This window comes from Leptodactylus fuscus, chromosome 3, assembly GCF_031893055.1.
Source record: "Leptodactylus fuscus isolate aLepFus1 chromosome 3, aLepFus1.hap2, whole genome shotgun sequence".
NCBI classification, from domain to species: Eukaryota; Metazoa; Chordata; class Amphibia; order Anura; family Leptodactylidae; genus Leptodactylus; species Leptodactylus fuscus.
In genome coordinates this window covers 82,417,147-82,441,127 of record NC_134267.1, presented here as the reverse complement: position 1 = coordinate 82,441,127, position 23,981 = coordinate 82,417,147, and the positions used below count along the sequence as shown (strand labels likewise).

Sequence of the window (23,981 nt, the reverse complement as noted above, 5' to 3'; positions counted from 1 at the left end):
ACAGTGCCATGGGCTTTAAACTTCTTGATGACACTGCGCACGGTAGACACAGGAACATTCAGGTCTTTGGAGAGGGACTTGTAGCCTTGAGATTGCTCATACTTCCTCACAATTTTGCTTCTCAAGTCCTCAGACAATTCTTTGGTCTTCTTTCTTTTCTCCATGCTCAATGTGGTACACACAAGGAGACAGAACAGAGGTTAAGTCAACTTTAATCCATTTCAACTGGTTGCAAGTGTGATTTTGTTATTGCCACCACCTGTTAGGTGCCTCAGGTAAGTAACAGGTGCTGTTAATTACACAAATTAGAGAAGCATCACATGATTTTTCAAACAGTGCCAATACTTTTGTCCACCCCCTTTTTATGTTTGATGTGGAATTATATCCAATTTGGCTTTTTGACAATTCTTTTTGTGGTTTTCCATTGAAGACAAATTAAATGAAGATAATACCAAAGAATTTGTGATTGCAATCATTATCTGGAAGAAAATGAGTATTATCTGACAGAATTGCAGGGGTGCCAATACTTTTGGCCAACACTGTATGTACAGCAGTTTTTTTTGCCATCTGTTAAGCTAGAATTCTGGTGGATTTAGCTTAGCAAGTCTTTGTCACTGTACAATAGGACAACTTGTTTGTATGAGAAAAAATAAAAAAAATCAGGATGTTTATTGTAAATAATGCAAGTTTGCATACAGAATTAATGAAATATACTCTTGGCTTTTTAGTCTCTGTCTCGATATTTAGTTCTGCTGTTCTGTTTCGGACTTCTATCTCTTTTCCTATTCCTGTCTCTATCCCTTGTTTCTTCTCTTGATTTATCTTTGTAGCTGTGGTAGCGCTCCCGAGATCGACTACGACTTCTGCGATCCTTCTTCTCACCTTTCTTCTTTTCTCTACAGTAATCATCTTCATGTTTCCTGTGGTGTGCCTCCTTGTCAAAATAATTAAAAAGGAGGATCAAAATCTGAGATAGGTAAGAGACTTCAAAAAATAACAATAAAACATATAATCAGTTTATAGTCAGAGTTAAAAGGGATTCTATCATAAGAATCCTGTTTGAAGCTAAACCCACGTCAGAATAACTCTAAGAAAGACTATTCTTCCCCTACCTTTAGATGTCTTCTTCGCACCGCCATTCCTTCGATATCCCGGTTTCTATCCATATGCTAATTAGTTTTCTTACAGTACTGGGGGCGTCCCCAGTGCTGCGAGAAAACTATCCAGCGCCTCTTCTTTCTTGTCCCGTCATGTCTTCAAGAAGCGCTGACTGAACATGCCCATCATAATTTTCCTGTGGCTTAACAGGAAAGAAGAGGTGGGGGTAGCAAACAGAAGAAGGCGGCGCCAGATAGTTTTTACGCAGCATCGGGGGACACAAAGTGTATGGATAAAAACCAGGATATCTAAGGAACGGTTAAGGTTATTCCTACGTGGGTTTAGCTAAAAACAGGATTTTAATGAGAATATCCCTTTAAAGAGCTTGTCTAAGGTTAGTGTCAAGTTTTGTTCTGTCTTAGGTTTGGCCAGTTCAGTCCAAATACATTTCGGCTGAGTTTATACACAGATATACAACAGTAACTAATGTTCATTAGGGACATTATACACCATTCCCTGTACCCAGGGAGAGGGGGTGAGCAGGACTCATTGTTGCACTCCAGACCTCCTTCAGTCAGTGATGGAATTGTTGATTGCCTAAGGAGTGGATTGCAGTCTTGCAATGAGTGTTATTAAACTGTTGAATGTGGGGATCCCTTCAATAGGAGGAATCCCTGAGATGTGTCACACTTTGGCCTGTCCTGGGGCTCCATATATCAAAAAAGGATTACCAGATTTAATTGGCTGATTGTTTACACCATGAGAGGAGGAAAGACTGAACCAGGATAAGTATGAAAAGTTTATTGTCTTTGCGTTTTTTTTTTCTGTCAAATTCAGTGGACCAAGTTGATAAACTGACTTTTCTTTGTAATAAAGACAAGAGCTATATGAAAGGGTTTCATTTAATATTTTTTACTACCTTATTACTATTGCCTTGGGGCTGCTGTCTGACTGATATTGTTCATTATTAAAGGTGGGGCTTACTGATAGATGCCAAGTAGACTAACTAACCCTTGAATATTAGTCTGCCACCAGTGTTGCCGAGAACAGCTATATATGGTCCATTATCTGACCATCTAGTCATGGCCGCATTTTGGGGTGGCTGAAGACTGTTGCTATTAGCTTGAAAAAAGGCCAAAAAATCATGGGTCTTCCCACTCTCATACAGCTAAGCTGTTGTTGTTGTTTTATCATATCAGCCTGGTTATGAATTTATTTTTTTTTAAAACAAAAAAAAACAAAAAAAAACAACTGAATTGATATAAATAACTAACATTCCGCATATAGGACCATTGTTGAGCAGAGAGAAAAATAAAAATATATAATATCAGAAAAGCAAAGTGCTTAATAGGAATACAATCAGTAATACCTTTGATTTCTTCATTCTTCTATCATCATCTTCATAATCATCATCCGAATAGTGACGTTTCTTTTCTTTTTTGTGCTTAGAAGAATGCCGCTGATCACTACTGGTGTATTCTGTCTCATCATCCAATACCAGCTCGTATTTGCTGCCAAGACCGTTAAGAATTTTTGACAGGGAAACTGTTTACTCATTTGATCTGTTACATCTTTTTAGGGATTAGTATAAAAAAACAAAACAAAAAAAAAAAACAAAAAAAAAACAAAAACACCCCACTGTCAAGTCCATCATTTTATTATCCATTAAGATCAATATATATCCATGCAGTGCATCCCTGGGGAGCACTGGTTTACGCATGTCAGACCTAATGGTTATGAATAACAACTGAAGTGTGTAAACCGGTGCTCCCTAAGGGTGCGCTGTGTGGATGTTAGAGGTTTGCCATGGTATATATGGTTTTAATTCCCGACTAATAAAAGGATGTACTTTTAAACACTGCTGTGTTTGGACAGTGTATTAAAACCCGGATCAAGTGCTTTCTTTCAGCTGGGTGGAGCACTGCTTTGGTTTCAAAAGAAAAACCTGCTGGTAAGAGACTATAATTCTATTAGTTGCATGTGTGCCTCTTATACATTCTAAATATATAATCATACATTATATAAAATATAACTATGACTCTTTCAGAAGAAACACACATGTGCTGTGCCGCTGCTGTGTATGCGGCCCACCCTGCGGCTACCATTAATACATCCTTTATTTTCAACTAGATCAGTGTTTGCAGACACCAATCTAGTTAAAACGTATCCTACAACATAAGTCTCGTAAAGCACAAGCCAACAGGGACTACCGTTTACAAGACCCTGAGACCACAGACGGATGTCTGCTTCTTAGCACGGGCGGCACGATGACTTCGCAATATTGCGCTGTGTCTCTTGCATTGAGACAGAGACATCCTGTGCATGTACGGGGAGGTGGCGGCTCCATTCATCCGGATCACATGTAGGACCACATCACTTTTGTTTTTTTTTTAGTGCAGTTGTGGGTATATTAATAGTATAAAGATTTGTTAGGAGGGGGGAAATTAACTATAAGGGAGGATTCATTGGGAGCATGGGGGTGTCATTTATATAAATAGCATTATGAACATTGGGGCAGGGAGTCATTTATATAAGAGTTATTACATTATGAATATAGGGGAGAGGTTATTTATATAAAAGGTCATTACGGGGGAATCATTTATATTAAGAGACATTATGAACATAAGGGGGTGGTCATTTATATAAGGGGTCATTAGGGGCACAGTATTTATATCAGGGGCAAAATATGAGGATCAATTAATTCATATAAAGTGGTACTTGGGCTTTATTAAGAGTAAGGGCCCTCATAGCAGGCTGTAGCAAAAACCATAGCGGTAACATTGTGGTTTTTCCCACAGCGCTTTTCACAGAAGGTCTGCAGAGGTTTTCCCTGTGGACTTTCTGTTTTCAATACAAGGGGCCAAAGCGCCCGTGTATATCACACGCTGTCTGTTTATAGTGGGCGTGTGATGTAATTACTGTCTTGTCTCAGACGTGTATAGGACGAGGCTGTAGTTACATTACATGGCCACTATGAAATGAATGACTGTGTAAACAGAGCAGGTGTCATTGTGTTTACACAGATACCTCAATTCATTCAAACAGCTGATCCTAGTGTCCCAGGTAATTGCGAACGATTAGTCAGAGATGTCACTTGTAAGTCACTAAATGTTACTGTACTGTATTCATTTAAAATCGTCTGCACAGCTCCGGTCACCGAATACTGATAGCATCAGTAAACAAACATGTCCAAGTTGGAGATCCACTTAGACATGTTCGCTCTCACCCCACCCTTTACTGAACTCCTAGCTACGTCTCTGAATATGTGTATATAAATATATATTTTTTACTTTTATTTTTTTTATTTATTTATTTATTTTTGGGGGGATTCCCCCCCCCCCAAGAATTCTACATAGAGACAATTGTGAAAAAGAATGGATGGTAAAGTTTGTGCAGGCTCCTTTCTGAAGCAAAAATGTCTAGTGCAAATACCCTTTAAAAAAATGAATAATTATTACTAATATTTATAAGTCTATGCGATACAATACATTTGGGTTGTGAAAAAGATACTCTTGTTTGGGTTTAGCTTTGTCTTTCAGGGCCAACTTGGAAGATTTTGCTGCATTATTCTCATATTCTTTAAAATCATCCTTGGTATATTTTCCACCTGAAAATCAAAACAGAATTATTTTACTTACTGACACCTTTGAGTTTGCTCTGCAGCAGCCATCAGCTGACTGATTTGGAAAATGAAACCTTACAAGGGAACCTTCAGATGAATGGCCATCTAAGTAATACATGTATGAACTTTATAATTATGTAATGTATAAAAATAAAAAAACATTGCTATCCTTAAAAGTTGAATGCTAGATATAGTTTCTTATGCTTGAAACTGGTATAATGATAAGATGGCTCCTGTATCCAAAAAAACAAAACAAAAACAAATGCTTGGCTTACTGCCACAAGACAGCTCCCCAAGGCTACCACGCAGGAGCAGGAACAGCTGGCTATTGGTACTGCTTAAATTTTTTCTGTTTGATTGAGATGTATCATACCAATCAGGAATTAGTATGAAAACTTACATTGTTGCTATATCACTTCCTTTCTCTGCTTCTATTTAAACCCTGTGTTCTCAATAAAAAGTGCGTCAGCACACATTCTTTGGTTGAGAAAACAACGAATACCAATACAGAGTGGTGTAACTTCATTACTGCTTGGCACTCAGCCTAATTAATCAGGACAACAACAGTTACCCGGGATTATTGGTCAATTAGTCATAAACGCGACTATGACTTTATCACATGAAATGTAATATACAAAGAAAAAAAACGCTCACCAGCCCATGTGCAAGGAACTGGTTTGCAGGACTGGTAAACAAACATGAAATGGTCCAGCACAAGTGAGTGTCAAAAATATAAAACGTCACTTTTAATCAATGGATTGAAATCCAAAACGTCGGCCACCATGGCATTTACGTGTTTCTTAGGTCATAGTCAAGCCATTTTTTTTTATTTTTTTTTTAATGCATTGATTGAAGTTTTAGATTGTTGATCTTCATGTGTGCTGGAGTATTTCATGTTTTTTTTTTTGTTTTTTTTTCTTCTGTTAATACATGGATGGTTGTCTGCTACAAAGAGAGTCAATGTCACAGAGTGGCTCTCCATTCTGACTCAAATAGATTACATCACTTACACTCCCTGTAGGCTATTTTGTCTTTGTAGGGGTAGCTATTTTTAGACGCTACCTGTGATTTGTGTAGTATTAAATCCTATGTGGGCTACAATGGCAAATCACAGATTTGCAAGTGTCTCTCCACAAGGCACACATTTTCAATAGGGATGAGAAAAAAAACAAACTAAAACCCCTTGAATGATAGAGTTATGTCACTTAGTAATAGGTGCATCTGGGACTACTTCTACACCCCCTGCATTTCTGCTCGCCCCATTTCATCAGCAAGGAGCTCCTGCCAATAACATGGCAACAGGTTATGGAGCTTCCACTGGTTTCCAGAAGGCAGCGAGTTAGTATGGAAGAGGCTGAGTGACGCAATGATCACATGCTACTTCGCCTGGCACCATATTATGGATGAGAGCCCTGCAGAGGTGCCAGAAGCACCTACTAATAAGTGATGTAACACAATCACTGAAAGGCATTTACATAAACTTGTTTTAAAGTGGGCAACCCCTTTAACCCCTTCCCGCCGCGGGCATTTTTCGATTTTCGTTTTTGACTCCCCCCAACCCCCTTCCAAACCCCATAACTTATTTTTCTGCTGTCAGAGCCATATGAGGTCTTAATGTTTGCAGGACAGGTTGTTTTTCATCATGCTACCATTAATTATTCTGCACAATGTACTGGGAAACTGAAAAAAAAAAAAATTCTGAATGGGGTGGATTTGCAGAAAAAGTGCATTTGTGAGACTTATGGGCTTCATTTTTATGGCGTTCACTGTGCAGCCAAAATGGCATATCTGTATTCTATGTTTTGGTATGATTCCGAGAATACTAAATTTATATGGTTTTATTTACATTTTAACCCCTTAAAAATCCCAAACTGTGCCACATATTTTTTCTAAAAGTTTCCATATTCTGTTACCCGTAACTTCTCTGTATGGGGATGCATAGGGCATTTTTTTTTTTGCAGGGCCGGGTGTACTTTGTACTTCTACCATTTTGGGGAATGTCTATTGCTTTGATCACTTTTTTAAAATTTTTATCAGAGCAAAAAAAAAAAAAAAAAAAAAAAAAAAAGTGAAAATACAGTTTGGCACTTGATTGCTCAGTTAATACTTAGTGTAACCTTCACTTTCCACTTTGCACAATTTGAAAATTTTTATATGGGTCACATGACATTTTCCATCTAGATTTACTTTTAGTATATACACAAATTTAATAATTTCACTTGTATACATAGGTTTACAGTCAAAATGAAAAAGGTTCTCTGCATTGTAAATCATGGTACAATACCTTTCCCTTTCCATTTTACTTTAGCAACAGACTGACTGAAATCCACATGAATGCGCCTGTCATCAATAAGTACATTATCCATCTTAAAATAGGCCTTCTCACAGTCTTCCTCCTGAAAATGAGGAAACAGAATTTTAAAAAAAAACAAAAAAAAAAAAAACACACACACACACAAACAACACACCATATTACTGATATATAATGATATAATATAGACATTGACATTCATTACTGATGTAAAAAAAAAACAATAAATAAAACAAAACCACACTATACCTTTTCAAATTCAATAAATGCATAACACAGCGATTCCCCAGTCTTCCAGTCCCGTATTATTTCACAACTAGGAAATAGAGAGGGGAAAGAACAAAAAACAAAAACAGAAGTGTTACAGTTTGGATATCTGAATTATATTGATGCCTTACAGCAACTATTTTTAATATCCACATCCAAATTTCTAATTCAAGTTCCTGCTAGATTTTCTTGGCACATATGGGCATTTTTTTTTTTTTTTTACACTGAAGTGGTTATACTTTTGACTACAGACTTCTAATTGGATTTTATTAGTTTGTCTCCTGTATTCTCATACACAGCAGGGTGATTGTGTCGATTAAAGACATATCTATCTGATCAGCTCGGTGTTCATTTTATTTAGTTGTCAGCTGAGATTTCTGTTTGAGCAAAGTTAGGGGTCAAAAGTTAAGACAGAGACCTCATCGGGCAAATTTCACAGTGAGCTGTAAGCCATAATCATCAACATTAACAGAAATGAACTTGATATTCTAATTTATTAAGGGCTCGTTCACATCTGCGCCCGGTCTCCGTGCTGCAGGTTTCGGTTTCCTGCACAAAACAGGGCAGGAGACGGAAACCTGCAAGACTCTTCCAAACCCATTCATTTGAACGGGTTTGAAAGATGTCCGGCCGTGAGCGCTGGTGAGCGTTTTATGCTCTCCGCCGCGAAACTGGTTTTTTTTTAAACCGGACAGAGTCGGACATGCAGTCTGTGTCAGATTTAAAAAAAAAACAAAAAAACGGTTTCGCAGCAGAGAGCATAAAACACTAACCGGTGCTCACGGCCGGACCCGATCTGACAGGTTTCCGTCTTCTGCATGCAGAAGACAGAAACCACAGAACGGACTGCTGAACGCTATTGTGAACCTAGCGTAAGATGCATTTGTAAATTAATCTGCAATGGAGCACCATCTCTTACCACAGTTTTGTAAAAGCCAAATCTCATTCTAAATGGATTGAATGCATTGAAGACTCAACACAGGCCAAGAAATTCTCTACAGCATAGGGAACATTTATTAACTTAACATCTCTAGTGACAAGACAGACTTGTGAGGAGTATAATATAAATCACTGTGGTTTATTAATTTTTCTTACAGAGTACCATACTTTCTGATATTTCACATCAGTTAAAAATGACACATGAAACATGTGGTAACATGATGATGGTAACAGTAGTTTGTCTGGTGTGAGGAAGGTGGTTCGGTAGCAGCAATAGTGCTGACCCAACCAGTCAGAGACAGGGACACAAAATGTAGCAAGCCAGCTTAGTTGGGGGGGAACGCACCACAGCAAAATAAATAAACCCTCACTTCAGGTACAAAATAAAATACAACTCAACAATAAGAGCACATTACAGTTTTATCAGGAGTTAGGACAGACCCAGGTACTTCCACTTGCTCCTAGGATCTGCACTGAAGTGCAGGCTCTGCAGCCTTTTATAACGACCCCAAGACCCCCACACACACACCATACCAAACATATTACAGATACTTTTTTAGCGTATCCCTACTTTGTAAATGGGCACTAGTGTGAAGGAAGTTAAAGACTTTAGGACCATGATCCTTTCCTAAAGGAATCTATCCTAACATATGTATGTATACATTTACTAATGATATCACAAACTGCAACTAAATTTTAAATTTCTTTCTATTCACACATTTGTAACGTATTTGTTTATACTGTTGAATAGAATATACAAGTATAAAACGTCTAAATCAGGGGTCAGCAATTCCAGTTGCTGTGAAACTACAACTCCCAACATGTTCACTTCCATGGGAGATCCAAGAACATCAGATCAAGTATGCATGCTTGGCGTTGTAGTTTTACAACAGCTGGAGTGTCGATGGTTGCCTACTCCTGGTCTAGATTAAGAAAATACCTCTTAATTGTTCCAAATCTTGAAAAGATGATCTCCAAATCTTCATCCGTTGTAACAGGATTCAATTTACACACAAAGAGTACATTTTCAGGAGGTTTTACATCTGCATCTGGTATATCACCAACCTTTGAGAAATCATATATACTTTGTTGATATCTTAGGTTATATAATGGAATTTCTAAAACAAATCCCCCATGAACATTCACATTTACAGTATCATGGCATTTTCCAATAGTATATTCTTACCATTTCCAAAAGAACAGCTCTGGTTTTAGCTTCCTTCTCAGCAAGTTGTTCTTCAATTTCCTCGACTGATTTGCCTTTGTTGTCATCAATTTCTTCATCAGCACCTATACGGCCACTCTGAGATTATGAGAAAGTAATGGTTACATAGACAACAGCAGAACAAAGATAAGTTACAAGATGTAAAAAGATAAAACCATCACACATGAGCACGACTGCATCACTCCAATACTTACATCTAGCTGTTCTTTTGTAGGTTCTGGGGAACGATCAGGGATAGGTAGGCCTGGTGGGTCATCAAATGGGTCATCCAGAATAACAGTATGGTTTATGCTATCAAACATTAACACAGTTAAAAGATTATTAATCTCAGGAAAAAGATACTTCCTCTAGTAAAACCACCTGCCTAATATTGTGTAGACCCCATACATGCTATCAATCAAGAGATTGGCTCCAAAAGAACTCTGAAGCTCTCCTATGGAACCTGCCACCAAGACATTAACAGCAAATCCTTTAAAACCTGGGAGTTGCGAGTTTGACAAATCATAGGCCTCAGCGGTCCCTGACATTATGCAGAAGACCCAAGGAATAAAGAGTCACACTGGAGTCCAGGAGAGGTTGGTAACACTATTTTTTTTAATGTTTGATAAGTTCCCCTGTGCCTCTGCTTAAGAGACCCCAGCATACAATAGCAGTTTCAATTCGGACGGGTTTGATCTGAACAAAAGCTGCCAGGTGAACCTTGTAAGGTTCGCCTAACACACACTCCTACTTTAAAAGGGGTGTGACCTAAACAATTGCCAATAAGCTTAAACCCTTAAGAACCAGGCCATTTTTTGGTTTAGCATTTTCATTTTTGCCTCCTCCCATTTTAAGAGCCATAACATTTTCATTTTTCAGTTTCAGAGTCACATGCTGACTTATTGTTTGCGGGACAAATTGTACTTTATAATGGCACCATTCAATATTCTGTGCAATGCACTGGGAAGCTGAAAACAAGAAAATTCAGGAGAAAAAAAAAAATGCATTTGCGCCATTTTCATATGGGTTTAATTTTTACAGTGGTCACGGTTTGGTAAAAATTACATGTTACCTGTGTTCTGCATGTCAGTACGAACACGGTGATACCAAATTTATATAGTATTTATAATGTTTTCATACCTTTAAAAAAAAAAACCTTTGCAAAATAGAAAAAAAAAAATAACATTATGTCGCCATGTTGTGACACCTGTAACTGTCATATTTATATATATATATATGGATCTGGGTGCTGTGTCTTTTTATGTGGGACAAGATGACGTTTTTATTGAGATCATTTGGAGAAAGATCTGATGGTTTGAAAGAGTGTTTTAAAAAAACGCTATCTGGCTATTTTTTATTTATTTTTTTTTCTATTGCTGCTAGACCGGTCACAGTATAGGATAAATATTTTAATAGTTCGGGCATTTTGGAGCGTGGGATACCTAATGTGTTTAAGTTTACTTTTCTTTATTTACTTTTATATCTGATCTAGGGAAAGGTGGGGGGGTGATTTGAACTTTTGTAATTTTTTTTGTTAGTTAATACTTTTAAAAAACTTTTCTTATTTTACATTTATGATCAGACCCTTTAGGTACCTTGAAATCTAGGGTGTCTGATCACTCATACTATTCACTGCAATACTACTGTAATGCAGTGAATAGCAAAATGCCATCAGTTCTATCAAACGCTGCCTCTAGAACCAATAGGCTTCCGGTTGTCATAGCAACTGATCGCCGCCCTCTGGTGACGTTCAGGAGGGCGGCGATCGGCGAAAAATGGCAGCGCCCGTGCCGCCTGCACAATTTAGACGCTGCAGTCCCGTTTGACCGCAGCATCTAAAGGGTTAATAGCAGCGATCGGTACGGGCACCGACTGCTGCTGTTAGCGGCGGGTGCTGGATGTATTATACAGCCGGCAACTGCCCTGTATGGAGAAAGTGTATTTGTAGAAAAAGTGTATTTGTGCGACTTTCTTACGGGATTAATTCTTTTACAGTATTCACTGTGCAGCCAAAACAACATGTCACCTGTATTATATGTTCTGGTAGGATTCAGGGAATACAAAGTTTACATGGTTTGATTTACATTTTAACCCCTCAGCAAAAATCCAAAACTGTGCCAAAATTTTATACTTCTGTGTACAGGGATGTATAGAGAGTCTTTTTATGCGGGAACAGGTGTACTTTTCAGTTATACCATTATGGGGAATTACTATTGCTTTGATAACTTTTTATTCAGATTTTTATCAAAGGCAAAACAGTGAAAAAAAACGGCAGTTTGGCACTTGACTTTTCCCCCCACTACAGTGTTTAACGTACAGGAAAAATATTTTTATAGATTTGTAGACCGGGCGTTTTTGGACATAGGGATACATAAATGTGTATATATGAGCTGGCTCCGAGTGAATTCTGGGAGAATGGTGCCTCGGTCCAGCTTTGACAGAGGCGCCAGATGGCTTAATGCCCGTGATCAGTGTGGGCACCAATTGCAGGCATTAGCGCTAGGTTTCACACTGAAACCATCTTGAAAAAAAGCAAACATGATTAGTGCTAGGTGTCTACTATATAAAACAGTAGACACCCAGCAGTTATGGCAACCACCCGGCTCCTGAGCGGCCGCCATGTTTAATCACCTGGCATCCGCGGTACTAGTACAGCAGATGTCGGGAAGGAGTTAATTATTTAAAATGGTAAACTGTTCATTTTGAAGCTGGAATTTGAGTCCTACATTTCTATGAACTCTAACGCCACAGTCCAAATTAAACTGGCCCATTTTTTCTGCTTCTGACACACTAGAGGACATTTATCAGAAGGGGAATTTATAAAGTCAGTTTTTGGAGTCTGTGTCGCTGTAATTTGTGCTAAATGTATGAAGTGTCACATGAGGCTTGAAAACTTTGTACACCTTTAGCCCCTTCCCATTGCAGCTTTTTTTTTTCTTTTTAAACTCACAGCTTCAAATGGAGCTTTGTTTTCACAGTGTTCACTGTGTAGCCAAACTTACGTTTTACCTATATTCTGTGTGTGGTGACGATGCCACAAATTTACAGTTTTGCTTATCCTAGCAAAATTAAAATATTTACACTTGCAGGATGCCACCTATTTCAGGGAAGAGAAATCCAATTAAACATCGCACCATCTTTAGGGTGCATTCACACGGCGTAACGTGCTGAGTGACCTGGCACGTATACGCCGTGTGAGATTTTGCAGGCCGTATACGCTCCCATTGATTTCAATGGGAGCGTGGATCGTAAACGCCGCGTTATTTTGTGGCCAGGTCACGCGGCACGTTACTCCATCTGAATGGGCCCTTAAAGTGTGGATGTCAGCAAAGAGTTAAACATTGTAAAATGTAAGTTTAATGTATTATGAAATATAATGAAAAACTGAATTTGTTCAACATACCGTATATCTTGGAAAGGAACAAAGTCTTTATCCACAAACGTCTCATTGATCTTCTTCAGCACATCCATTCCTTCTGTCACTTCCCCAAAAACAGTATGCACCCCATCTAGATAATCCAAGTCTACTCCTGTAGTTAAAAGGAACTACAAACAAAGGCATGATGGCTAGTTTATTAATCTTTAGTTATATTTATTCAACATCAAATTTCACACGTTCCAAATGAGTTTACAGCTTAAAAGGGTTATCTGCTTTCTATGATTCATCACACATCTTTAAGATAGGCAATCAGTGTTGGATTTGGGGGGATCCTAGGGATCGTATCTGTTCTCAGACAGTGTGGCTCTTAGTACAATTTACATACCACTAGCTGCGCTGCCCACTTGCCATAAGAACTACAGTGGAGAGTGGAGATACTGCAGCACTGTCTTATTAAAGTTTATGGGGCACCAAGGTAGAACCTACACTCGCTGTTTCAATCTGTACAATGAATGAGCAGCAACACTCGCTGTAGGTAAACATTACCGAGAGCCAAGCTGTCTTGGTACAAGAGGTCTGCAGGGGTCCTGGATGTAGGACTTTAAAGATAGGTTATAAATACTAAAAATTGGATAACCCTTTTAATGTTAATAGTAATACCACAAGTGCACATCTATGCAACATATAGAAAACCTCCACAAATGAACATTTCCCACATTCTCTAAGATTGTATTTTCACTGAACTAAGTTTAATCTAAGCAGGATCTGTATATTTTTGGTAAATCAATAGCATATACTACTACAAGCATAACTTTCTGTTTTCTCAAAAACAAATTCTGGTCCACTAGAGAGCAGCAGTCACACAGGTTTTCATGATCATGCCTGTTTTTCCCATCCAGAAAATAAGGCATAGTAGCGTCTGAGCCAAACCCAGTGAAGGCAGAGGACAAAGTACAGAAGATGGTGGCCATCTTGGGAGCTGGTGAATGGAGGTAGAGAAGAGAGCCATAGTCGTCAATTATACCTGGTTGCCATCGGAGTTGTCAATTTCATTATCAAACTCTGTGTAATGTTAAGGCCCCACGTTGCAGAAACGCAGCTTTTTATGTTGCACATTTTGTTGCAGTTCTTTGAGCCAAGTTTAGGAGTGAATTGAGCAGAAGAGAGAAAATAAGAACTTCTTCTATATTTCCCATTCCTTTTGTAGCCATTCTTGGCTTTGGCTTAAAAACTGCGAAAAGAAAAAGGGAAAAAAAAAAAAAAAAAAAAAAAAGCTGCATTTCTGCAAAGTGGGACCTTAGTCTAAGAGAGATTTCCCTTGCACAGAACAAGTGGGTGAAGTCAGAACTCAAGACAGATTTGCGGAGTAATGTTCCTGTTTTGTTAACTTGTTCATTTATAGTCAAACCCTTTTATGTTCAAATAAAACCAGTCGTCATTCTTGTGTCCAAAACTACACTTGTTACATGTGAATACTAAATGCGTTCTTTGCTGTTGTAGAAATGCAGGAAAATAAATAAAATTATATATTATTAATTCATTCATTGTCAGACAGGCACAAGACATGCGAGAATAAGGATCAGGATTTTTAATAATTCATATATACTTGAAAGAAAATCTGTCAGGTAGGAACTGGTATAGATTTCTGGTATAACTCACACCAGTTTTTGGCATAAACATCTGGGACTTCCCCATCCCAGGCATCCTAGATTTCCTCCTTCTGCCCACTGTCTCAAGATTGGAGCATAAGAGCTAATATGCGCCATCATGTATGAAAATGAGGCCAAGGGTCTGGGTTTCTAGGCCAGGGGTCAGCAACCCCTGGCACGCGTGCCACACTTGGCATGCATGACATATCTCGCTAGCAAGACAAGACCGACAGGAGTTGTGAGGCAGCGTCCCTTCACTGCTCTCAGGACGCTCCTCCTTCTCTGGCTGCCCTGTGTCCACCAATGAGAGGAGAGGAGTGCCCAGGAGGCGGAGCTAACATTATACAGCACAAGGACCCTGCCAGCTGCCGTCTGTATCCTGCACATAGGTAGATGCTGGGTTACTCTGCCTATTAATGTCAGGTATGTGGGGGTTATTAATTTAGTTTCAGTAAGTCCATGTGCCTCACATTAATAGCAGTTAACCCCCATCATGTCACTCACATTAACCCTTGTGTGCCCTATATAAGGGTTACTAATAATGAAGTTACTTAGTTATTACCTCCATGATATGATGGGGTTAACTGCTATTAATATGAGGCACATGGAGTTACTATAACTTGTAATGCACATGACCATACCTTTTATCCACAAAGGGGATAGTATTGTGGACTATTATATTTTAATGAACCTGTGCACACAGAAGTTGTTTTTACAGCTGTGTGTCTGGGTCAAAATTGAAAGAGTTGCAAATTATGGAGCAGGTCCTATATGTGTTTCCATTTGTGGCCCTGTCAATTCATTTTTAACGTAGAACAGTCAGTGAAAACCACATCCCTGCAGTTTTTGCGCGGGAGGCCTAAGGGGAGCAGCATACGTCCATATGTCAGCCTGATTTACTGGCTTGAACGTACTGAACCCAAGCTTTATAGTCATCTATGATACTAGGAGTACCAGCCTCCCAGTGACATTCTGCCCGTATCAATTACAGCATGGGACAGTATGTCACTGGTTCTGTGCTGATCCCCCCTAAGGGGAGAGTTTTCTTGCAGATTTTGCTTAAATTTTTGGAGCCAAAGCCAAGAATGGCTACACAGGGAATGGGAAATATACAAGAAGTTCTTATACTTCTCCCTTCTGCTCAGTCGACTCCTGGTTTTGGCTCGAAAAACCGCAACAAAATCTGCAGCAAAAGAAGCTACGTTTCTGCAACATGGGGCCTCAGCCTTAGGCCAGGGCCCCACGGACCGGAAACACCACAATTTTCCCACAGTGGAGAAGCTGCAGGAAAAATTGCGGTGTTATACAGTGCAGGCAAAGTGGATGGGATTTCTGCGAATCCCATCCCCACTTTGTGGAAAAGATCGCAGCACGGACACGCTGTGATATGCAAAGCTGTTGCAGTTTTGCAAATCTCAGAATGTCAATTATTTCTATGGAAACGTATATATAATGTCAAGAGAAAGTCCACAGAGGAAAACTCTGAGGACTTTCTCTTAAAAGCGCTGCAGAAAGAACCGCAAAGCGTTCACGGTGCTGCAGATACGGCCCTAGCCGGGGGCCTTAGGGTGCTTCTTTTCAGGTGGTGATACATTATGTACCCAGATGCAACTATAGACAAATCTAGTCCCCAGGCAACAGTGCTGTCACTTTGGTATAAGTATGACACCTATTAATTAAAAAAAAAACAACAAAAAAAAAACAACCCACACACAGCAAATTTTTTGCTGCTTTTTATTCAGCAATGTTCATTAGGTTCCCCGTTCCATCTAATGTCCACACTGGTTGGACCAAAAGTGAAGGTACTCAAGTGACCACTGTGGCCAGTCATTGACTTCAGTGGTCACATATTGGGTACCAATGACATATTAGCAGTGATGTCACAGTACTCAACATATGACTACTGAAGCCATTGATTGGCTGCAATGGTCACCTGAGCCACTTCACTTCCGGCCTAGACAATGGGAGACCCACTGCCACAAAAGAAGACAAGTAGAACCTGCATGTTACACCCTCCTAGACTTAGAACCCATGCAAACACCAGATTGTTCTTCTGAAGTGGAGCAGAGTTTGCAGCGGAATACACTCAGATGACACGTGAAGTGACATCCAAGTGAATTTAGCTATGCATCTATGGGGCCTTCCGATCCACACAGTTCTGAAGACAGATTATTATAGAGCAAGCTTTATCCTGCGCCATATCATAACAGAATGGATCGGAAGCCCCCATAGGTGTGAATGCATAATGGTATGCACTTGGAATACAAGTCATACAAGTGCATTACACTGCAAATTCGGCACTACATCAGAAACAAACTTGGTTGCATACATAAGGATTTACACAGAAATCAGCGACTTCCAGCTGGCGTATGAATTGGCAGGTCAGGCTGCCATACACATAGCCAGCCAGGTCACTGATTTGAGGTTAAAAAAAGTGAAGGGAATGAATTTTTCACTTTGTATAAGTATACCCTGTACTAGGCATAAGACAAAACTATTTTCAGGAGTTTTAGGTGTAACCTCAGTTTCTGTAGGACTTTTTACTTGTTAGTTAAATTAAAACTCAAGATATTTTCACATAAAAGGGCTAATGGAGCAAACAATTGTTAAGCATAGCGAATTTATCTCTTCACGAATAGATCATGGATTGTAATGAAGTTATTACACAGAGTTTTCCCTCCCACCTGTGATCCATGCTGATCATTGCCATTGTTCACCATCGACACGGTTCCAAACTTCTTGTGTTTTATTCTTGGCACTTTTTCAGGTTCAAAATAACATGCCTGGTCTCCATACAATTTACTGAAATAATAGATAAGAAATGAGACAACAAATGAACACAGCTTCCAGCTATACTGCTCAGATTTGAGTAAAGTGCATTATAGAATACCGTATTTTTCGGACTATAAGACGCACTGGACTATAAGACGCACCTAGGTTTTAGAGGAGGAAAATAGGGAAAAAAATTTTGAAGCAAAAACTGGTAAAATATTTAATATATGGGAGTTGTAGTTTTGCAACAGCTGCAAGGCCACATTGACAGGTGACCCTGCAGCTGTACGGGGACGCATAGAGTGTTTTTTTTTGCGGGGCCAGAAGTACTTTTTAGTTATACCATTTTGGGGAATATCTATTGCTTAGATCACCTTGTATTGAAAAAAAAACAGGAGGTGATTTAGAACTTTTATTTATTTCATATTTGTAAAGCTTTTTTTTTTTTTTTTTTTTTACTATTTTATTCCCCCCCGGGGGCTTGAACCTGCGGTCACTTGATCGCAAGTCCCATAGACGGCAATACAAGTGTATTGCCGTCTATGGTCCATTCTGTATATTAGTATTACGGCTGGTCATAGACCCAGCCGCAATACTAATATATAGCAGTGACAGACCCGGGAGCCTCATTAGGCTCCCGGCTGTCACCCGAACAGGTCGGCTCCTGCGATATCGCCGCGCAGGAGCCGGCCTGCAACTTTACAGGTACGGGGCCGGTGGGGACCGGCCCCGGGGGAGAAGGGGCCACGGATACTGACCCGGCATCCGCTGTACTAGAGAGGCGGATGCCGGGGAGGGATAGACGCCGGGGCCTGAGACATCGCTACGATCCTCTGCCCTGCATGAAGCCAGTGGCGGGGGCACGGAGGAGCGGAATAGCATCACTCCTCCCGCTGCTGGATTCATGCATGGCAGAGGAGCGCAGCGATGTCTCAGGCCCCGGCACCTGTAATGGCGTCTATCACTTGCCGGCTTCCGCCTCTCTATTACAGCGGATGCCAGGCGCCACCTTCAGACTATAAGACGCACCCTTCTTTTCCCCAAAAATTTTTGGGGAAAAAAGTGCGTCTTATAGTCCGAAAAATACGGTACATTCAAAGAAACTGCAGATATAGCAGTCTCTTAAAACAGCTCTAGCTGTGTGGGCTAGAGAACCTTGGCAAAAAAAAACAAAAAACAACCCACACACTTTTTGACCACGTTGTTAATGAAAAGAAATAAAACAAATGCATACCATTGGTATCACTACATCCGTAACAACCCCCAAATAACTATGATATGTATTTTACATGATAAACTTCAGATGCCAGAAGTGATATTTTCTGATCATTTCACCTCTCAAAATAATAAAAGCTGATCAAAAAGTCTTATGCACCCACAAATATAAGGTTTCATAAAGCGCCACTGAAATAAATTAAAAATAAATAAATCATGAAAACTGAAATGCAGCCAGGGATAAAATGGTACCAGTTTAAATCTAATATCGCTAAAAGGGTTAAAACATACATAAGGTACAGAGTTATGTGCCAGATATATTTATTTCAGTCATAAATTGAAAACCTGCATTAAAAAAAAGTAACATTTTTGGGAGAGTTTTTGCAATTTTAACATTAAGTGTTAGGAGGTCAAGTAGAGGAAATGCATATTCATATGCATCAACAAAATTACGTACCTAAAGATGGATTCTCCTCCTCTACCTGATCCAGAAGGGTCACCAGTTTGTACGATAAAATCTCTCTATAAAAAGAAAAAATAATAAATACTATTTCAAAGGCCCAATGTTACAGGGAAAGTGCCCCAGATACAACCAACATCTCACTTGGCATATGTTGGTTATGGGTCTGCTTTCAGAAGCAGCTTTATTTTAGGATGAAAAGTAAAGCTTTGTCATAAATAATAAAAACACACAGTGGAGTCTAAAGGGATCCCCTCAGTATAGAAAAAAAAAAAAAAAAAAAATATTTAATAAATATGAATAATAGAAAATATCCAATGAGAACAAAATCATATTGTTATCCTGCTTGATATTCAGTTTTGGTTATTTTTCGATTAATCGTCCAGCCCTATATTAGCCCATGTAAAAAGTAGTTAAAAAGAAAACATTGCTACATTAAAGCGGTTTATAGGGGCATTTGCATCTCAAGGACCACATTCAAGCTTGTAGCTTAAAGAGGACCTTTCACCATTTTGCACACAGGCAGTTCTATATACTGCCGGAAAGCTGACAGTGCGCTGAGTTCAGCGCACTGTCGGCTTTCCCGATCTGTGCCCGGTGTGAAGAGCTTACGGTCCGGTACCGTAGCTCTTCTATGGTCAGAAGGGCGTTTCTGACAGTTAGCCAGAGACGTCCTTCTTCACAGCACAGCCAATCGCGCTGTACTGTGGAGCGGGGAGGAACGCCCCCTCCATCTGCTCGCAGTACTCGTCCATAGACGAGCATTATCAGGGAGGGAGGGGGGAGTTCCTCCCAGCTCTCACAGCACAGCGCGATTGGCTGTGCTGTGAAGAAGGACGTCTCTGACTGAGTGTCAGAAACGCCCTTCTGACCATAGAAGAGCTATGGTACCGGGACTGTAAGCTCTTCACACTGGGCCCAGATCAGGAAAGCCGACAGTGCGCTGAACTCAGCGCACTGTCAGCTTTCCGGCAGTATATAGAACTGCCTGTGGGCAAAATGGTGAAAGGTCCTCTTTAACCCCTTCCCGACATGCGCCGTAATAGTACGGCGCATGTCGGGTCTGTAACTATGGCGACCGCCCGGGAGCCGGGCGGCCGCCATAGCCGCCAGGTGTCTACTGCTTTAAGCAGTAGACAACCGGCTCTAATGCCTCCGATCGGTCCCCGGACCGATCGGAGGCATTAACCCCTCCGGCGCCATTTTCCAATGCGCCGCCATTTTGCCCGGGATCGCCGGCTCCTGGAGCATGCTCCAGGGCCGACGTCCCGTTGCCATGACAGCCAGGAGCCTGTACAAGGCTCCCAGGCTTGTCTGCAAATCCTCTCTTTTGCAGGCTGGTCTATGCAGCCTGCAAAAGAAAGGATGATTTTTTTTGCAATGCATTGCATTAGTGATCAGACCCCCTGGGGTTCAACACCCCTAGGGGGTCTAATAAATGCAAAAAAAAAAAAAAAAAAAAAAAAAAAAAAAAAGTTAATATAAAAAAATATAAAAAGTATTAAAAGTCCAAATCACCCCCCTTTCCCTAGAACACATATAAAAGTAGTTAAAAACTGTGAAACATATACATGTTAGGTATCCCCGCATCCGAAATCGCCCGCTCTACAAATCTATAAAAATATTTTTCCTGTTCGGTAAACGCCGTAGCCGAAAGTGCCAAACCGCCATTTTTTCACTGTTTTGATTCTGATAAAAATTTGAATAAAAAGTGATCAAAGCAATAACATTTCCCGAAAATGGTAGAACTAAAAAGTACACTCGGCCCCGCAAAAAAAGACGCCCTATGTATCCCCGTACACTTACGTATAAAAAAGTTACGGCCGTCGGAATATGGCGACTTTTAGAAAAAAAAAAATTTTTAACACAGTTTTGGAATTTTTTTTTAGGGGTCAAAATGTAAATAAAACCATATAAATTTGGTATCCCTGGAACCGTCCCGAAACACAGAATATAGGGGGCATGTCATTTTGGCTGCACAGTGAACGCCGTAAAACCAAAGCCCGTAAGAAAGTCGCAGAAATGCATTTTTTCTTCAAATCCATTCTGAATTTTTTTCCTGCTTCCCAGTACATTATATAGAATAATTAATGGTGGCATCATGAAGAAAAATTTGTCCCGCAAAAATTAAGACCTCATATGGCTCTGGGAGCGGAGAAATAAAAAAAAGTTATGGGGTTTAGAAGGAGGGGAGTCAAAAACGAAAATCAAAAAATGCCATCGGCGGGAAGGGGTTAAAGGGATTTGACACATTCAGACCAATATTGTTTGTATAATAAAAATATTCACAGTTTTCCAATATACTTTTCTGTATCAATTCCTCTTGGTTTTCTAGATATTTGTTTGCTGTCATTCATTCTGCTTTGTTCTAGTGGATAAAATGCTGACGGGTGCACAGCTCGTTACCAGGCTGAAGTCTTATTACTGTGCCATGACTATAATGAGCTGTGCACCTAAGTGTTCATCACATGACCATGGACTGATTTGTATCCACCAGAAGTAATAGAATAAATGACAGCAAGCAGAAATCTAGAAAACTGCGGAATTGATATAGAAACTATATTGGAAAGTTTTACAACTTTTTATTATACAAATCATAACATTTGTCTTCTAATATTGGGCTGAAAGTGGCCAACCCCTTTAAGCTAGTTGAATACATTGCTTTATATATCTTGCCTCTCCTCACTGTTTACCGCTGGTTGCCTAGTTTACAGACCAGGTTACGGAACGATGACTCCCGCACAGATTTTCTTCTCTCTCACCAATGCAGTTAGTAATGTTTACTAGCCATTTTATATTAAATAGAATTTTAATGTGACTTTAGCTATCAAGAGACTGTTCTTATAGACCGACTTGAGCCTAGAATAAGTGTTGGAAATCATTGGATCTATTTCTGCATGACATAAATAAGAACTGACAGTGGGACACGTTTATCAATGCAATGACTTCCAAAAATTTCTAAGAGTCAGAATTTTAAAGCCCCTGACACTTTTCCTGATATCTACAAAGTTTATGGATTTCTTATACAAGGGCTCGGTGGCTTGCAGGTCGTATTATGTGCAATATATTTACTAAAGACCCCTTCAGAAACATTGGGTGACATACAGCGGCTACAATCTGGTATAGTGCAGTAGCTGTACCACCTTTGGGATTTATATACTGAGGCACTGATCTGTAGTATGCCAGTGAGAGTTAATGTGCCTCAATGACTATTCTCCAAGTAAGAAATCATTAATAGGTATACTGACCTGCACATTGTGAATAAGACAGTAATTGTAGTATTTTATCTTGCATAGCTTCAGGAAATTCAAGCAAGCTGGAAAAAAAAATAAAAAATATAAATGTATTATAAAAAAATACAAACAAACAAAAGAACCATCTCAAAATGCATTTACAATCCAATGCACCCAGTATGTAAGCATTAAAGGGACTGAACAGGATTAGAAAACATGGATGCCATTTCCAAAAATGGTGTCACTTCTGTCCATAGGTCATGTGTGGCATTGCAGCTCAGCCTCATACATTTCAATGTAACTGGGCTGCAATATCAGACAACTCACAAACTAAAGTGGTGCTGTTTTCTGAAATAAAAACCCCATGATTTGTTAATTCTGAACCATCAAAGGCCCCTTTATATCAGTGACATACAAAGAGTTTAACATTTGGGATATGCAGTTGTATCATCTTTGTGCCAAATATTGTACTAAAGATTAAAGGGATCCAATCATTGAAATCCCATTTTTTCTCCCTAACACGTAGGAATAGCCTTAAGAAAGGGTATTCATCTCCTACCTTTAGATGTCTTCTCCGCGACACCGTTTGTAAAAATCCTGGTTTTCTTCTGTATACAAATGAGATCTCTCCCAGCACTGGGGGCGGTCCCCAGCCCTCAAACAGCACTGGGGGCATAACCAATGCTGCGAGAGAACTCTCCTATTTTCATCTGGAACACCTCTCTCCGCATCTTCTTCCATCCTGGGTTTCAAACTTCTAGGCATGTGCAGCCGGCTCTTCCATCGGGCAGAGCCGACTGTGCATGCCCGCGGCCATTTTTTTGTGGCTGCTTACATAGTAATGGAGCCAACTGCGTATGCCTAGAAGTTTGAAACCAAGCCGGAAGAAGATGCAGAGCGAGGCATTCCAGATGAAGATAGAGGCGTCGCTGGAGAGTTCTCTCGCAGCATTGGGGACGCCCCCAGTGCTGTCTGATCATTGGGTTTTTCTTTCAGATAACAGCACCACTTTAGCTTGTGAGTTGTGTCCGATATTGGATCCCTTTAACATCATATCTATTGAAGTGTCCATCTCCCACCTGATTTGATGTTGGGTATCAAGAGACACAACTACATAGTGAAAGGGACAATTGTCAAGGGAACTGATGCCCAGTGAATATTAGGACAGAGGTTCTATTAATTAGAAAAGGAACATGTGATGTCTGAGGGCAATTAGCATAAAGAAGAAAAATTCTAAAGCGGCGGAGCGGACCTTCCAGATAAAGAAATGATGAATATCCTTTATCACGGCTATTCCTATGGGATATTAGCTTAAAACCGTTATTTTAAATGATAGAATCCCTTTAAGGTGGCCAGTCACTTTTTCCAATACAATAAAAAGATAAGAAATGTCTTTTCAAACCAAATTATGTGTGTGACCAATTTACAAAAGTTGCCCTGAATATCCAATGCCATATTCTTTACTGCCAAGGACAATGCCAAGCTGGGTATTAGAATTTGTCAGCAGGGCCATACAAGGTCTCATATACTGGGGTGCAGAGCCAGGAATATGGGGTACCAGTAATACAGTGTGTCAGACTGGCGGCCTCCTCTGCGGAGTATACACTGAGCAGTACACGGAGCTTCTGTCACTTCCTATAGACTAGGCTGTGTGCAGACGCAGCTCTGAGACACATGAGCATTAGCCAAGTACCTCGCGGCCTCTCCTCTGTGTAGAGATCGATGACTATGTCCCCCAGTGTGGTCTCCAGCAGCACCGCCATCACTCACGTCCCAGGCTCACTGAATCTTCCTAATCTCACCACACTGTGTTTGACCGCGGCACAGGACCT

General features: G+C 40.0%; 1 protein-coding gene across 1 annotated transcript; it reads right to left on the bottom strand.

Moving 5' to 3' along the window:
• Positions 1–639: 639 nt before the first annotated feature.
• PPIL4 (peptidylprolyl isomerase like 4) lies at positions 640–23,976 on the bottom strand. Its single transcript, XM_075266612.1, has 13 exons — positions 23,843–23,976; positions 22,165–22,232; positions 18,914–18,978; positions 17,154–17,271; positions 12,845–12,987; positions 9,657–9,753; positions 9,424–9,540; positions 9,178–9,302; positions 7,281–7,347; positions 7,005–7,116; positions 4,609–4,705; positions 2,468–2,609; positions 640–934 (listed from the first exon to the last, which is right to left on the bottom strand). The coding sequence occupies exons 1-13, from the start codon at positions 23,910–23,912 to the stop codon at positions 725–727; spliced, it is 1,431 nt and encodes a 476-aa protein (XP_075122713.1). The 5' UTR covers positions 23,913–23,976; the 3' UTR covers positions 640–724.
• Positions 23,977–23,981: the final 5 nt, after the last annotated feature.

Coding starts and splice junctions, on each gene's coding strand:
- PPIL4 (XM_075266612.1), bottom strand. CDS start 23,912: ATGGCGGTGCTGCTGGAGACCACACTGGGGGACATAGTCATCGATCTC. Junction 22,233..23,842: donor CACAGAGGAGAGGCCGCGAG/GTACTTGGCTAA, acceptor TTTTTTTTCCAG/CTTGCTTGAATTTCCTGAAG. Junction 7,348..9,177: donor AGATTTGGAACAATTAAGAG/GTATTTTCTTAA, acceptor TCTATTTCCTAG/TTGTGAAATAATACGGGACT.